Below are 18,769 nucleotides of genomic sequence, written 5' to 3' on the forward strand. Positions count from 1 at the left end.
AACGACCGGACGCCATTTTGTTTATTCATCCATGACCCATTTGAACAAAATCGCAAACCTGACTCGCCAAAAATCATCTTTGAGAAGAATGAAAGTTCGTCCAAAACTTTACTTTTTTTTTTTTTAAATATCTCTCAGGACCAGAGGAGAGAAATCTTTTCAGGCTGTTGCTCCTAAGCTTTGGAACAATCTTCCTCTCTCTTTGCACTTGATGGATATACTGACTCCTTTAAGAAACACCTTAAGACGTTTCTATTTGTTCAGGCTTTTCCTTGAATTTCTCGAACTCCTGTGTTGTTCTCAGTATTATCTTGATCTTTGAAGTATGTACTGTTTTGAGTATTGTTTTGATTGTTAAAGCGCTTTGTGACCCTGGTCTCGAAAAGCGCTATATAAATAAATATTACTTACTTACTTACTTACTATATAAGGTAAAGGTACAATTCTTACTCTCTGATCCTTCATTTTGACTCTCCACTATCTTTAGACCACCCACCAGATTGACCTACTTTTTTTTAGATGAACTTTAGAGAAAGAAGGACTTATTTACCATACTCAAAAAAATCTATAAATAATAAAAAAAAGAAATGTTATTACTATGGCTGTAGCGATACACATAATCTCACGATACGATATATTCAGCTCTCGCTATGATACGATTCTATTTATCTAGCTCACGATGCGATAAGTTATGATCAGCGCACGATACGATACGATTAGATAAATTCAGCTCGCAATACGATACGATATTGTATGATACGATATATTAAGATCACAATACGATTTGATATATTCAGCTCATGATACGATATATTCAGCTCACGACACGATATGATATATTTAGCTCACAATACGATTCGATATATTTATCTCATTAAACGATATATTCAGCTCACGATACGATATATTCAGCTCATGATACATAATATTCAGCTCATGATACGTAATATTCAGCTCAAGATACGATACGATATATTCAGCTCACGTTACCATATATTCAGCTCAAGATACGATATATTCAGCTCACGATACGATATATTCAGCTCACGATACGATATATTCAGCTCATGATACATAATATTCAGCTCTAGATACGTAATATTCAGCTCAAGATACGATACCATATATTCAGCTCACGATACGATATATTCAGCTCAAGATACGATATATTCAGCTCAAGATACGATATATTCAGCTCACGATACGATATATTCAGCTCACGATACGATATATTCAGCTCAAGATACGATATATTCAGCTCAAGATACGATATATTCAGCTCACGATACGATATATTCAGCTCACGATACGATATATTCAGCTCAAGATACGATATATTCAGCTCACGATACGATATATTCAGCTCATGATACGTAATATTCAGCTCAAGATACGATACGATATATTCAGCTTCATGATACGATACTATATATTCAGCTCAAGATACGATACCATATATTCAGCTCAAGATACGATACCATATATTCAGCTCATGATACGTAATATTCAGCTCAAGATACGATACGATATATTCAGCTCAAGATACGATACGATATATTCAGCTCAAGATACGATATATTCAGCTCAAGATACGATACGATATATTCAGCTCAAGATACGATACGATATATTCAGCTCATGATACCATATATTCAGCTCAAGATACGATACGATATATTCAGCTCAAGATACGATACGATATATTCAGCTCACGATACGATATATTCAGCTCAAGATACGATATATTCAGCTCACGATACGATATATTCAGCTCATGATACGTAATATTCAGCTCAAGATACGATACGATATATTCAGCTTCATGATACGATACTATATATTCAGCTCAAGATACGATACCATATATTCAGCTCAAGATACGATACCATATATTCAGCTCATGATACGTAATATTCAGCTCAAGATACGATACGATATATTCAGCTCAAGATACGATACGATATATTCAGCTCAAGATACGATATATTCAGCTCAAGATACGATACGATATATTCAGCTCAAGATACGATACGATATATTCAGCTCATGATACCATATATTCAGCTCAAGATACGATACGATATATTCAGCTCAAGATACGATACGATATATTCAGCTCACGATACGATACGATATATTCAGCTCACGATACGATATATTCAGCTCACGATACGATACATTATTTTTAGCTCACGATATGATACAGTTCGATATGATATATTTCAATATTATATATTTTATAATTTTTGTAACAAAATAATAATTTTTGGGGACTTTGAACTTAGTAGCGTGTTGTGATCTTTCCACTCTATTGTCCAAATTTTTAGATCTGAATGACTAAATAAGTCCAAACATCAGCTTTAAAAGCAGCTGGAGTCGACTGCATCCTCTCGTCCTCAGTCATTGCCTTGTCGCTTTTTATCGTTTCTTTAGTTGCGCAGGACGTAATGACTGCTGCCATCTAGCGGCCAGGGGTTTAATATCGACACAGAACTGAAGGAACATTGTGGGGATTTTCTTGTTAATTCTAAATTATTTTTTTTATTTTAAACTTGGATTAAATACTTAATTAAATATAAAAGTTAGGTAAATATACGTGTGAACGACCGACCAGTTATATTTTAACTTAGTGGTTTAAACAAGGTGTGTTAACACAAGTGTCAAGAATCACCTGCTCATCCAAATTAAACATCTCGAACGGTATTGATCAATTAAACATCAATTATATTAATAATGTTTATTCTTTCTGTGTCGCCTCGGTCACCGTGGCAACGGCCCGGTGGTTACCACACAGTGTGAGTGACGGCGTCAAAGAGAGATGAACTTTAGTATCTTGAACATCCTGACTGTGTGAACACGGTCAACACAGTGTATCATGGAGTGTGTGTGTCTGTGTGTGTCTCTCTGTGTGTGTGTGTGAGTCTGTGTGCGAGCGAGAGTGTAATCACCGTCAAGGTCGAAATATCTGTCACATGTAAGCCGATAAAGCTTCACATGAGCCTCGTGCTGGAGAAAGTGTGTCAGAAAAATGACGCCTGCAGTTCAGGACGAGTCCAGGTGCTGAGGAAATAATAACGGGGAAAACGAGCCACTCGTTTGTTTAAAAAAAACTTTATTTGTACCGTCAGGAAGACATTTATGCAGCAGCTAAACTTGATCTCCAGAAACACAAAACATTTTTTTGTGGAATGTAGTGGTTAGCATGCAGCTGTTAGCATTTTCTGGAGAAGAACTTTAACCCTCAGTTTGTATGTGTGTATTTCAGTGTTTGTATGTGTCCGTCTGTGTTTGTGTGTTGTGTCTGTGTGTGTTTTGACTTTATGTGTGGCAACATGCTAGAGATCCTCTGGAGCTGTGTGTGTGTGTGTCTATATGTGTGTCTTTGTGTGCATGGTTATGTATCTGTGTTTGTATTTCTGTGTGTGTGCGTTTCTGATACTCTGAGTGTGTGTGCGACAGTGTGTGTTTGTGACAGAGATCTTATGCGTGTGTTTGTGAGTGGCACATATGGCGTGTGTGTGTGCGCGTGTGTGTGTGTGTGTGCGTGTGCGTGTGTGTGTGTGTGTGAGAAAGAGCGTGTCAAGGGTGTGTATTTATGACAGAGATCTTATGTGTGTGTGTTTGAATTTGTGTGTTTTGTCTGAGTGGGTTTGTGTGTTGTTTTTCTGTGTGTGTTGTGTTTTTGTGTAGGTGTGTCTTTGCATGTGTCTTTGTGTGTCATATGTCTGTGTCCTTGTGTGTATCTAGTATGAGTTGTGTGTGTGTGTGTGTGTGTGTGTGTGTGTGTGTGTGTGTGTGTGTGTGTGTGTGTGTGTGTGTGTGTGTGTGTGTGTGTGTGTGTGTGTGTGTGTGTGTGTGTGTGTGTGTGTGTGTGTGTGTGTGTGTGTGTGTGTGTGTGTGTGTGTGTGTGTGTGTGTGTGTGTGTGTGTGTGTGTGTGTGGGGGGGGGGGTGTGTGTGTGTGTGTGTGTGTGTGTGTGAGAATGTCTGTGCATCTGTGTTTGGGTCTCTGCATGCGCATTTGTGTGTCTGCGTGTGAATGTGTGTTTGTGTGTCATTTTGTGCGTGTATGCGTATATATGTGTGTGTCTTAGAGAAAGTTTGTCTAAGTCAGGTGTGTGTTTATGACAGAGATCTTACGTGTGGGTTTTTGTGTGTGTGTGTGTCATATTTACCATGTGATTAGTTGTTCATGTAGTTTTTGTGTGTTTTATGTCTGTGTCCTTGTGTGTATCCAGTAGTGTGTGTGAATTTCTTTTTGGGTCTCATGTGTGTTTATGTGTCATTTTGTGTGTGTTTATATCTTCGTGTCTTAGTGAGCGTGTGTGTTTATGACAGAGATCATACGTGTGCGTTATTGTGTGATTAGTGATGAGTTGTCGATCGTTCTCCGACAAACGTCGCTCGAGGAGGTTTTTTTCTTTCTCTCTCGACCATCGAAGCTCAGTTAAAAACGAGACTTCAACGAGTCAGTCGTTCATGATTGCTCAGCAGTTTCTCATCCCGGAGCGCCGCTGAGTAAACTTGGCCGGCGTCGCTCCGACATTGTCTTCTTGGCAGCGCTCGCCCGGTTCTGGCAGCGACCCGGTCTCTGCTGGCACGGGCCTGGACCAGGAGGAGGACGAGGAGGAGGAGGAGGAGGAGGTCGTGTTCCATCAGACGCTCCCTGGGAGTCGGGATGTTGCCGAGATGCAAAAGTGAGGTCGGAGCAGCAGGACCTGCTGGGCCCCGAGCGTGGAGGTCGTGACCTGAGGGGGGGGGGTGTCCTGGATGACGCCTGGAAGGAAGAAAAAAAGAGCTGAGCTAACGGACGTCTCATCTGGAGCGTCTAAAAAAAATGCATCGTCACCTTTTTACAGCAAATCCGCTCTAATCTCTGGAGTTTCTCCTCCGACGGTGAGCGAGCAAAACCCCTCCAGGAGGATTATTCCCGACGTTCCTGCTTTTTCCAGCAGCAAATCCCTGTAATTGTATTAGTCCAGACCTCGCCCCCTTCCTGCGCCTCCCACGAGAGGAGACGTCGACGAACAACAACTTTATGTCATACTTGTTTATTTGCTTTATATTTATTTATTATATATATTATATATTTAATACTTTTTTTTAAAATTTACAATTAAAAGGAAGAATTGGATGCCGGCGATGACTGAGGACGAGAGGATACAGCGACACACGTACACAATTACGCACACATACGGACACACACAAAAGGACACACACACAAAAATACACTCAAAAAAGCCAGGCTTAGACCAGACTGACCTCAGTAATTGCAGATCTATTTCTAAGCTTCCATTCTTGTCCAGGATCTTAGAGAAGGTGGTGTCTGAGCAGCTTTCTTTGTTCCTGGATCAGAGCTCGTCTTGACAAGAAGGATCTGTCTCGCCTGCAGTTATTACAAAACTCTCATATTCTGAGGTGCTCTAGTAGAAGAACTCACATTTCTCCGATTCTTAAAACTCTTCACTGGCTGCCAGTTTCTTTCAGGATCTATTTGAAAATTCTGGTTCTTTCAGATCTATTCATGGTCAGACCTTCCATCAGTAGATCCTGATCCAGACTTACACCCCAGCTCGGGCTCTGAGGTCCGTGGATCAGAATCTACTGATGGTTCCTGAACACGGTTCAGGACCAGAGGAGAGAAATCCTTCCAGACTGTTGCTCCTAAGCTTTGGAACGATCTTCCTCTGTGTTTGATGATCTACTGACTCCTTCAAGAAACATCTGAAGACACTTTTATTCCTGCAGGCTTTTCCTTGATTCTATGAGACTCCTGTGTTTTTCTCTGTGTTATCTTGACCTTTAAAGTATATATTTTATTGGGTATTGTTTTGATTGTTTAAGTGATTTCTAACCCTGGTCACACAAAGGTTTTAATGTGAGTAACAAGAAGTTTTCCCATTTTCTTTTAAATTTAAATTTCATACTTTCTTACTAAAGTATTTTCTAAAGTGCTTGGACACAAGAGGGGGTCATAATGTTTTTGGTCAGATTATATTTGCTACAGTTGAACCATTATGTTGTGGATTATATTTCATCATCATCATCGTCATAATCGTCATCATCGTCGTCGTCGTGGCGACACTTTCATCCACTAGTTCAGGTTCCGAATAAACAGATTTCCGCTCAGATTAAGACGATGACGAGCAGATTAACGTTCGCTTGACCTGAATTGAAGGATTTTTCTTTTATATGTTGACGTTTAAAATGCCGAAGGGGAACCAGAGACGCAAACATGACGACAGAACGAACGAGTCGAGTCTCAGAATGAGTCACGTTTTGTCCTTAAATGTTGAAATAAATCTTCGTCCACCAGCTGTTGCATGAAAACTCTGGTTTCCTCCTCTTTCCTGAAGATGAATTACGACTGATATAAGTAGTTGTTACTGCGATGAACTATTTTTTATACCAACTGTTGTTGTTGTTGTTAGCATTATTAGCATAGTTAGCATTGCTAGCACGATAGCATTTAGAATCATGCTATTTTTTTATTTTAAGTTTACATTTTGCTACATTTTCCACAGTAAAGAAGACGTCAACTAACATCTATACTTATTTATTTGCTTTATATTTATATTGACATTTAAATGATTTTAAAAATCTTTCTTTGATTTCTCTTTTCTCTCAACAACACTACGGTGTTATATAACATTGTTAGCGGTTTGCGTGTAGATATAGTTATTTTATGTTTGTTATATTAAGGGATAATTCAGAAAATTAGTTAGATTTGATTCTTTTTATTTAAAAAAAATGTTGATTTATAAAAAAAACTTGTTTTTAAATGTATTTAAATTGAATTTATTTCAGATTAATAAATAAATGTTTGTTAAAAATGTGTCCATTAGAAACAGTTTTTACTAAATTTAAAAAAAGGAATTTGTTATTTTACTCCCAAGATCAGTAACAGTGCAAATTTTAGTTATTAATTATAAACAAAAAAACATTATTATTAATCATTGTAAAGTTCTTGTGAGCATCTTTAGCATGACAAGGATTTAAACGATAATAAACTGATAATAAACGGTAAATAGGGAATTTTATAAATGACTAAAAGTTGTTTTCTCAGGTGTAACCAAAATTTATAAAATATAATGTATTGTAAAAAAAACTCAATAACTATAACTAATAACTAATCAAATTAACGTTTGTTATATTGTCCTTCAATACTACATCTCTTTCTTGTATTAAATAATTGTTATAATATTCATGAAGACAAGAATAACCTAATATCTCTGGCTGTAAAGTTTAATTTAGGTTATATTGCTAAATTAAAGTTTAATTTATTTTGTGTATTTGAGCATGTATGTTTTCGCACATGAATATTTGATTTAATCCCCAGTCAAAGTGAAGCAGCTTCACCTCATTTACACTTTATTTCTACTCGTTCATCAGCAACATGTTGTTGTTGTTGTTATGGCAACGATGGACATCGGCAGTGATATTACTATATTATTATTGTTAATATTCGACGCTCGACTCTTCCGCTCGATAAACTCTGGAGTAGATTCAGGACTGAGCGCGAGAGGAGGCGGACGAGGAGAAATGCATTATTCAGCAGCAACTCTCTGGGAATATAAATATCAGATTGTTGTTGTGTTTGTAGAGTAAACAGTTTGTCTGTGCGAGCGGCGGAGCTCCCGGAGTAAACCTTCCCGCCGCTGACGCTCCTCACTCAGTGGGAGATGAACGACCTCTGCAGGAATCCAAACTTTTTTGAACCGTAGCCATGAGCACGAGAACTGAACGTCGACGACGAGCTCGGTTGTCGAGACGAACACGAGCTTCATCTTGTTTCTTAGCAAGATGTTCCTCTGGGAGATGGTTTAACAACGTATGAGAGGAAACCAGACGAGCTGGATCTGAGGAACATTTGTTGAGATGAAAGTTTGTGTCGAGAGATTTTTAGAGATCGTTCAAATATCACGATTCATCTTCTCGACCTTTGAAAACTTCCCACGGAGGAAAAATAGGTTCAGTCGTTGAGCAGAAAGTTAATTTAGTGAAAAACATGTTTGGAATTAGGATTTAAACAAACTTTAAAAATCATGTAAAAAAACCCAAAAACAAACTTGTGTTAAATGTGGCGTCACAGTTGTAAGGTGATGTGGAGGTCAGAGGTCACGGAACATGCTGGTGAGTCGTGTGATCAGTTTGATGATGATGGTGATGATGATGGTGAAGGAGGTGATGATGATGATGATGATGATGATGAAGATAGTGGTGGTGAGGAAGAAGATGATGAAGATCAAGATGGTGAAGATTATGATGGTGAAGAAGATGATGATGATCAAGATGATGATGATGATGGTGATGAAGATGGTGATGATGAAGAAGATGATGATGATCAAGATGATGATGATGGTGATGACGATGAAGATGATGATGTGATGATGATGAAGAAGAAGATGATGATGATGATGATGGTGAAGATGATGGTGATGGTGATGAAGATGGTGATCATGAAGAAGATGATGATGATGGTGATGATGATGGTGATGAAGATGGTGATGATGAAGAAGATGATGATGATGGTGAAGAAGATGATGATGGTGAAGAAGATGGTGATGATGAAGAAGATGATGATGATGATGATGATGGTGAAGAAGATGATGATGATGGTGAAGAAGATGATGATGGTGAAGAAGATGATGATGGTGATGAAGATGGTGATGATGAAGAAGATGATGATGATGATGATGATGATGGTGAAGAAGATGATGATGATCAAGATGATGATGATGATGATGGTGATGATGATGATGATGATGAAGAAGATGATGATGATGATGATGATGATGGTGAAGAAGATGATGATGATCAAGATGATGAAGAAGATGATGATGATGATGATGATGATGGTGAAGAAGATGATGATGATCAAGATGATGATGATGATGATGGTGATGAAGATGGTGATGATGAAGAAGATGATGATGATGATGGTGATGGTGAAGAAGATGATGATGATGATGGTGATGGTGAAGAAGATGATGATGATGATCAAGATGATGATGAAGAAGATGATGGTGATGGTGAAGAAGATGATGATGATGGTGATGACGATGAAGGTGATGATGGTGATGATGATGAAGAAGATGATGATGATGATGATGATGGTGAAGATGATGTGATGAAGATGGTGATGATGGGGAAGATGATGATGATGGTGATGATGATGATGATGATGATGAAGATGTGATGATGGGGAAGATGATGGTGATGATGATGAAGATGATGATGATGATGAAGATGTGAAGAAGATGATGAAGATGGTGATGGTGAAGAAGATGATGATGATGAAGATGATGGTGATGATGATGAAGATGATGAAGATGGTGAAGAAGATGATGATGATGGTGAAGATGATGATGATGATGATGATGAAGATGTGATGATGGGGAAGATGATGGTGATGATGATGATGATGATGAAGATGTGAAGAAGATGATGAAGATGGTGATGGTGAAGAAGATGATGATGATGAAGATGATGGTGATGATGATGAAGATGATGAAGATGGTGAAGAAGATGATGATGATGAAGATGGTGATGGTGAAGAAGATGATGGTGATGATGATGAAGATGATGATGATGATGAAGATGTGAAGAAGATGATGATGATGATGAAGATGGTGATGTGAAGAAGATGATGATGATGAAGATGGTGATGGTGAAGAAGATGATGATGATGAAGATGGTGAAGAAGATGATGATGATGAAGATGAAGATGATGTAAGCCACTGGTCATCATTTTGTTTCTTCTGGTTGTGAGTCTGAAACCCTCCAGTGGTTTTCACGGCACGATTGATGTGACGGATCAGTGGGGGGTCTGAGGGGTCTGAGGAGGATCTGAGGTCTGAGGGGTTTGTGTGGGGAGAAGAACTTTCATTACCAGTTCTTGTTGAATCACGCCGCCATCTTCTCTGATCCAAGGACAGTTTCTGTTTCATCTCCGTCGCTCATTCTCTCCTCCATTATTCATCTGTGTCGCCCCCTCCTGCTGAGATGTTGAACATCGTCCACGCTCGTGTGAACGTCGCCCTCTTCAGGACTCGTCCCTGATGGTCACGGTGGCGCCACCTGCTGTCCAGGATGAAGCACTGACGTGTGTGTTGATGTGTCCGCAGAGGAAGTCCGTGATCGCCACCAGCCTCATCGTGGCCGTGTCGCTCTTCGCCGCCCTCATGAACTACTCTGAGAAGACGTACCTGGTGCTGCGGCCGGTCTTCGGTCAGTCCAAGAGCAACTGGACGTCCGGCGGGCCGCCTTACCGGGCCTTCAGGCCGCACCTCGGCTACGTCAGCGTGCCCAAGCAAGAGGTGAGGGATGATTGACAGGTGGTCTCACAAATCAAAAAAATGTTTAGTTCATGAATTTCTTGTAAATAACAAACATTTTATTTTAAATATTTTACAAAAAACAACGATCAGAAAACGACAAAAACAAAAAAATAAAAGAAATAAAACAAAATCTTTAGATGATGACAAAACCTCCACCAAATAAAAAGAATATATTTTAAAAATGACAAAACCGAACAAACACTTTACAAAACTAAATAATAATAAATGTTTTGAAAAACTTGACCAAATAAAGAAAAGAAAAATCTAGAAAATGACAAATACTAACCGTACAACTTTATTAACAACCAAAATGTTTACAAACACAACTTGAGAAAGAACAAAAACTTTACCAAATAAATAAATATATGTAATTAGAAGATGACAAAACCTCCATCAACACAAAAAAAGGCTTTGGAAACAGACCAAAAAATAAAAAAAGCATAAAAGACAAGTAAATAAAAAAAATGTGCAGAAGTTGAACAAACTGCGACCAACACTTAAAAAATATATATTTTGAAAAGGAAAAAAATATAAAAATAAATAAATAAAAACATTTTTTTCAGGAAAACTTGAAAGACTGAATAAAAAAGAAATTTAAAAGATAACTCAGACAAATACTTAACAAACAACTTATTAACAACTAAAATCTTTACAACTTTAGAAAAAACAAAAACTTTACCAAATAAATAATTACAAGACTAAAGATTACAAGACTTGACCGACACAAAAATAAAAAACAGCTTTTGAAAACAGACAAAAACAAACAAAAACGACATAAAATTCAAGAATGTGAAAAAACTGCAACCAACATTAAAAAAATATATAATTTGAAAAAGTGTAACATTTTCACTTACAACATATATAACACACATTTCATAAGATGACAAAACCTACATCAACAACCAAACCAGACTATAAAATCACAACATAATTCATTATTAGAAGAACAAACCTCAACCTACACAGAAAAAAACTTTAAAAAAAACTCACAGGTTTAAAAAGTTGACCTATTGAAAAAAAATATATATACATGTATAACACAATTTTCAGAAGATGACAAAACCTTCACCAACACTTAAAAAACGACTTCGGAAACAACCCAAATATATATAAACACAACTTGAGTAAGAACAAAAAAACAATATTAGTCATTATGTATAAGAAGATTCAAAAATCTTTTATCTTCACAAAAACCAAATGCAGTTTATAAAAGTCTTCCCCACAAAAACAGTTACAAAGCAAAACACTAACATTGATAAAATGTTGTGTAACTTGATGTCGTTCCCAGCTAGTTAGGAGCAATAAACATGTCTCCAGTTCCTCATATAAAGATGAGCTGATGTCCTCCTCCTGGCCTGCGGGGGGCGCTATAGAATCACACTTCCTTCCATCACACCTTGTGGTTCCACACTTTTATGTTTAGCTATTAATCCTCGCCTGTCCTGTTTAGACAACAAGAGACGCTTAATTGTTCTCTCGTTCCATTGAACGCATCACGACTGGCGTCACCGCAGCGATGCGTTCACTGTCCTCTGAATCCCAGCAGGACCGTAAATGTCGAGGTCTTTAAACGCCTCTTTGATGTCCCGGCGTGCATCGTTTCTCCACAATTATAAACAGCATCCATTCTTCTCCCCTTCAAAGAGCTCGGAGCTCGATGTTCCCCAAACAATTTATGGAAATTGAATTATCACAGCCTTTTAATTCCCGCCAGGACGCTCTGGCGTGAGGCGTTCAGGAGCATCAGGGACATATTTGTCTTTGTCGTGACTTTCCGTGGAAAGAAAACATGTGATGAACATTTAAGAAGGTTTAATTTTCCACTTAAATTTTCCACAATATTTTTATTTAATAAATACTACGAAAAGTTTTGATGAATACAAATCATACTAACAATTATTTTGAGAATGAGATCTTTTCGTTCTAATTTTAAGATAAAAACAATTTCATTTCATGATAAATTATGGCTAAATGAGTTCATTTTTATTTGTTGCACATTTTCTGAAAAATAAAACCAAATCATACTTTTTTTTTTTCGTGGTTCAAAAGATATTTGTCCTGTTAAAATATTATTTCGAGTCTAAAAAAATACCAAAAGTTATTCATATTTATTTTAAGAAAAAAAGAAACCAAGTATCTTTGTATTAAATATTTTCATTTAAGTATATATTTTTAAATATAAAACGTATATATATACATAGGATTACAATTGTAAGTATTGCATATAAATGTCTTTATCAAATAGCTAATATGGATTAATGCGAATTAAATTAAATTAATTTGAGAATTCATGAATGAATCATATAAAATTACTGAAACGAAAGAACAAAAATCTATATTTTTTGGTCAATTCTAAACAAACAGTTATTGCATTTTTATCTTTCATGTTTTTTTGTTTTTTATTTTTTTCTCTCCACTTGATTGTGATGGTTCTGTGGTTTATTGTGTTTGGATTATTTTCAAAAGGTATTAAAAAAAATACTTTAATTTAGTTATTTTTTAAACAAAACAAACCTTGGATTTTCAATTTAAAGTTTGAATTAAAAAATAAAAGTAATCAAAATAACTCATCTTGATAAATATAATTATTAATATTGTAATTAACTAAAATACATTTTAATTGCATTTTTTTCGTCAATTCTGGATAAAAAGTTATTACATTTTTATTACACTTTTGTGTAATTTGTGTTTTTTCTTTCTCTCCACTTATTGTTGTGGTTTGTTGTTCTCTTTCTACATTTTTTTCCATATTTCTCTATTCTTTAGTAGAATTTTTTAATTATTTCTCATCGCATAATTATACTCTACATTATTTAAAAATGAATTGTGACTTTTTAATTAAAAAATGAATAATGAAAATTGCTGTTGCCGAAACGTTTTCTGGAAGATATTCAAAAGTTCTGGTTCTGTGTCAGAAACAAACGGTTCCAACTTCTATTTTACGCTATAAAGAAATATAGATGAATAAGGACGTCAAAGGAGGGGTAGGCATTCCTCAAAACGTCGTGAGTATGTTTTAAATTCAGAAGCACAATCCCTCAATTATAGCTAACTTTTCTCATGAGGTGGGTCTGGACGGCTGGATTTGAATCTTACGGTTTTTTTTAAAGAGTAAAGTTTTTCACCGTCCTGTACGATCCACTCTGGACTCAAACGTGGTTTTACAACATCAAATACATTCACAGCATTTGAAGCCGTTTGGAGGCAACGCGGCGAAGACCGAACCTGAAGTTTTAATCAGTGGGTTTGAGTGAACGTCGGCGCCGCTCGCCGAGATGAAATGTCGAGTCTCACCTTTTATTCATCAAAGCCTCTCAGCGGGGGGTCCATCACCCGCCTGTCAGGGCTGTGTTTGGATTATTGAAGCGTTTTGACTCCAACGGTTTGTTCGGTAATCTCAGCGGAGAAAGAGACCGTTTACAGGAAGTGAGGCGGAGGAGAGAGAGGACGCTCGCACACAGAGTATTGTGATACTGTAGTAACAAGGATATATGTGTAGTATTGTTGAGTACTTGACTCTGGTGTTGCAGAATTTACAGACCACATGACTCTTGATGAAGTCGTTACTGCTTTCATTTGTTTTCAAACCAAAATATGTCCAAACATCAGCTTTAAAAGCTGCTGGAGTCACTGTATCCTCTCGTCCTCAGTCGTAACTGCTTTCATTTGTTTTCAAACCAAAATATGTCCAAACATCAGCTTTAAAAAGCTGCTGGAGTCACTGTATCCTCTCGTCCTCAGTCGTAACTGCTTTCATTTGTTTTCAAACCAGAATATGTCCAAACATCAGCTTTAAAAAGCTGCTGGAGTCACTGTATCCTCTCGTCCTCAGTCGTAACTGCTTTCATTTGTTTTCAAACCAAAATATGTCCAAACATCAGCTTTAAAACGCTGCTGGAGTCACTGTATCCTCTCGTCCTCAGTCATCCCTGGGATCTTGGGAGATTTGATTGTTGCTTTAGCCGTGTCGATTTGTGTGTTTTTTTTGTTTGTTTTTTTAAATAATCGTATTTTATTTTTGTTTTTTTCTCATTGTTTACGGTTCAACAAAGTACGTTAAAATAATTAGCCTTTTTTTTACTTGCATGCAAATATTCACAACAATTTTGTGTTGCAATTAAACTGCCCATGAGATTCCGGCGATGACTGAGGATGAGAGGATACAGTGGAAACAAATGAAAGCAGTTACGACTTTGTGAAGAGTCATGTGGTCTCTAAATTCTGCAACACCAGAGTTAAGTACTCAACAATACTACAAATATATCTTTGTTACTACACTATCAAAACACCAGAGTCAAGTACTCGACAATACTACACATATATACTTGTTACAACACTATCAAAACACCAGAGTCAAGTACTCGTCAATACTACAAATATATCTTTGTTACTACACTATGAAAACACCAGAGTCAAGTACTCGACAATACTACAAATATATCTTTGTTACTACACTATCAAAACACCAGAGTCAAGTACTCGACAATACTACAACTATATCTTTGTTACTACACTATCAAAACACCAGAGTCAAGTACTCGACAATACTACAAATATATCTTTGTTACTACACTATCAAAACACCAGAGTCAAGTACTCGACAATACTACAAATATATCTTTGTTACTACAGTATCACTATATATATATCACAACATATTGTATTGTTGCACCTGTATCATGATGCATATGATAACGCCAGATTCTTGACAATACACACCCCTTATCAACTGTATCCTCTCATCCTCAGTCATCACCTGGATCTCGCACAATCTCCTGGTTCTTTTAGCAGTGGACGATGTAATGAGTGCCGCCATCTAGTGGCAGGATATTTAATTGCAATACGAAAATGAACCAACATCGGATTTTTGTGTGTTATTGTAAATAATTAAAAAATATATATTATTTAATACACACTTTGATTGAATTCTAAAATATGAAATTGTGAACTATGGTAAAAAATATATATTATTTAATACACACTTTGATTGAATTCTAAAATATGAAACTGTGAACTATGGAAAAAAATATATATACAGTATATATTTGAAAGTGTAAAATATAATATAAGTAAGTCATTTTTATTTATATAGAAAAATGTACAATGCTGTTAATATCGATACAGTATTGTGAAAAAAATACATATATTTTTAAGTTTTTGATTCATGTGCAAATTTTTTTCTGTAAAAGTTTCTTTTGTGTTTAAAAAAAAAACATCCCTTTAAAAGTTTTTGATGCTTCACGGCAACAGTCGGCAGGCGGTCATAATGTAACGGCCAGGTTTTGTTTCAAACTTCTTCAGGCTCTTTCTTAATTATTGATCAGATCTCTGACAACAGCTGCAGCCGCGGGTCTGTAGGACTCGAGAACATTTATCTTTATCATTTAAAAACCTTCTTGATTTTCTCATCTCCAGCCGCTGAAGCTCAACTGCGAGCTCTGCAGCATCGTGTCCAGCTCTGGTCAGATGCTGGGTCAGGCTGCCGGGCCGCTGATCGACAGCGCCCCCTGCATCTGGAGGATGAACAACGCGCCGGCGCGCGGCTTCGAGGCGGACGTGGGCGGACGCACGACCCTGAGGGTGGTCTCGCACACCAGCGTGCCGCTGCTGCTGCAGAAGCCTCAGCACTTCTTCGGGCAGGAGAACCAGACGGTCTACGTGGTCTGGGGGCCGCTGAGGAACATGAGGAAGGACGGCAAGGGCATCGTGTACAACATGCTGCGTCAGGCCGTCGCCAACTACCCGCACGCCAGGATCTACGTGACCACGGAGGAGCGCATGAACTACTGCGACATGGTCTTCAAGAAGGAGACGGGCAAGGACCGGTGAGTTTCCTGAAAGTACCGTAGTACTCGGACTATAAGGCGCATTTGGTTTCTAAGTGTGTGACTGTGAGTTTAAGATCCACTTCGTAGTCCGGTCTCTTAACAGCTGCCGTTTTGAGTCCTTATATACATACCATAGTATTTTGTTGAAGAACCTCTTGGAGTAGTACTATGGAACTTTGTGGAATAATACTATGGAACCTCGTGGAGTAATACTATGAAACCTCATGGCGTAATACTATGGAACCTTGTGGAGTAATACTACTGCGCTTCTCGGAGAAATACAATATATAACTTTGTGGAGTAGTACTATTGGGCCTCTAAGAGTAATACCATGTAACCTCTTGAAGTAATACTATTGGGCTTCTCGGAGTAATACTATATAACCTCTTGGAGTAATACCATAGAACCTCGTGGAGTAATACTATGGAACCTCTCAATGTAATACTATCGAACCTCAAAGTAATACTATGGGCCTTTTCGGAGTAATACTATGGGGCTTCTCGGAGTAATACTATGTAACCTCTTGGAGTAATACTATTGGACCTCGAAGTAATACCATAGAACCTCAGAGTAATACTATGGAACCTCTCAATGTAATACTATGGAACCGCAGAGTAATACAATGGGGCTTCTCGGAGTAATACTATGGGGCCTCTTAGAGTTATACTATGTGGCCACTTGGAGTAATGCTCTGGAACCTGAGTAATATTTGGATATATACAATTGTTGTTATACAATGGGGCCTCTAGGAGTAATGTTATGTAACCTTGCTGAGTAATTCTATGTAACCTTGCAGATAAATACTATGGATCATCGCTAAGTAATACTATGGGGCCTATTGTAGAAATGCTATGAAACCTTGCGGATAAATACTATTAAACTTGCTTAGTATTACTATGGATCGTCAGTGAGTAATACTTTTGGGCATATAAAACGTTGTAATACTATGGAACCTTGATTAGTAATACTATACATCTTGCTGAGTAATACTGTTGGGCCTTTTGCAGTAATACTTCGGAACCTCGCGGGGTAATACTACTGAACCTTGCGGACTAATACCATGGTGCTTTGCAGAGTAATAATACTGAACCTAGAAGAGTAATCAATGGAGCTTTGTGAATTAATACTACTGAGCTTCGCAGAGTACTACTACTGGGCCTCTCAGAGTCATACTACGTAACCTTGTGATGTAATACTAAGCAGCATCTACGGATACTTGCGGGGTAATAGTAAATAACTGTAAATCACATGAAATCAGATAAAGGTCAGTAAGAAAAACCTAAATGAATACATGACCTGATTATACAAAGTACTTTTCGTTTTTGAGAAGAATTTAAGTGCTCCTCATAGTCCAACTATTACGGTAGTCTTTCCTTCATCCCCGAGTTGTTTCACTCACCGAGTCGCTCTCGTGTATCTTAGAGTCGTTCTTTCTTTCATGAGGTTGAATCAAAGTCGCTTCACTTCCCCCCGAAGACGCCGGACTCGCCACCGGAGGCCTTTTCATCAGAAGCTCTCATGAAGATCCTCACGCGCCGCTAGACTTCAGCCAGACGCGGGTCTGGAGAAGATCCACTTAAGTGGCTCGCACGGTCCTGGCACTGGCGCCGAACTCACCGCCTCGACCGGTGGAGGAACCTTCGCCATCAAGGATTTATTCAGAGTTTGATCTAAAATGTCATCAAGTTCTGACTTCAAATGAAAGCTTGTTCGGATCCGTGTCCTGCTGCTGAGAACTCGCGTCTTTGAGATGAAGCTTTGATTCTGAAGTCTCTGGTCGACTGAAGAGCTTCTGCGTCGTCACATGATCGTCTGCGCTTCACGTGATTGGCTGAAAGTTCGATCAAGTACTACTCTGTACTTTCTACCAACATTTACATATACATCCATAACATTTATTTTATCATTATTAGATGTAGAATATCACTGTTAAGAATTATTATTCGTTTTTAAATAAAAAAAAGAAACAAATAATTATAAAAAAGAAAATCCCAGAAAACGACAAACAACAAATTAATTTTCTTTAAAAAAAATAAAAATAAACCTAAACCAAAACCTATTTCTAACATTTCATTGTATAATATTTTTGTGTGTCTTTTTTATTTGAGAATAACTTATGAAGAACTATATGAATTTTAAATATTTTTATTACATTATTTGAATGTTGTTTTTAAGGTGTTTTATGTCACTGAAAGATTGATAACTATCTTCTTTTTTTTAAGTTAAACCTGGTCAACATTGAGAGCGACTCCCATTCTTTTTTCAAGTACGAGTCTGGCTCACTTCCTGTTTTATTTTATCAGATTTATAGCTACTTCCTGTCTGGTTCACACTTCTTCAGGATCAATGAAGGTCTTTACTTTTTTGTCTTTACAATGTTTCTTTTACAATATTTGTTTTTCTTATTGTAAAACTACAATTTGACTCAAAATCTATCCTTTAATTTTAAAACTTTTCTTTATCAACATTTTGGATTTTGACAATACTTTCTAATATTTTTTGAGTCCTTTTTAAAAGTGAAAATAACTACAATTATTTAAATTTTAAAATGTTTTATAACAATATTTAAATGTTTTAGTTTTTTTTTTAGTTTTTTTTACAGT

General features: G+C 37.2%; 1 protein-coding gene across 1 annotated transcript in view; it reads left to right on the forward strand.

Moving 5' to 3' along the window:
• Nucleotides 1–18,769, forward strand: part of st6galnac3 (ST6 (alpha-N-acetyl-neuraminyl-2,3-beta-galactosyl-1,3)-N-acetylgalactosaminide alpha-2,6-sialyltransferase 3) — a 56,697-nt gene that overhangs the window by 2,050 nt on the left and 35,878 nt on the right. The window contains exons 2-3 of the mRNA XM_087810918.1: nt 10,126–10,317; nt 15,754–16,163. Of these exons, the coding sequence (XP_087667044.1) occupies nt 10,126–10,317; nt 15,754–16,163 (602 nt within the window). The remainder of the gene's footprint in view (nt 1–10,125; nt 10,318–15,753; nt 16,164–18,769) is intronic.

This window comes from Callionymus lyra, chromosome 16 (assembly GCF_982586985.1).
Source record: "Callionymus lyra chromosome 16, fCalLyr1.hap1.1, whole genome shotgun sequence".
NCBI classification, from domain to species: domain Eukaryota; kingdom Metazoa; phylum Chordata; class Actinopteri; order Syngnathiformes; family Callionymidae; genus Callionymus; species Callionymus lyra.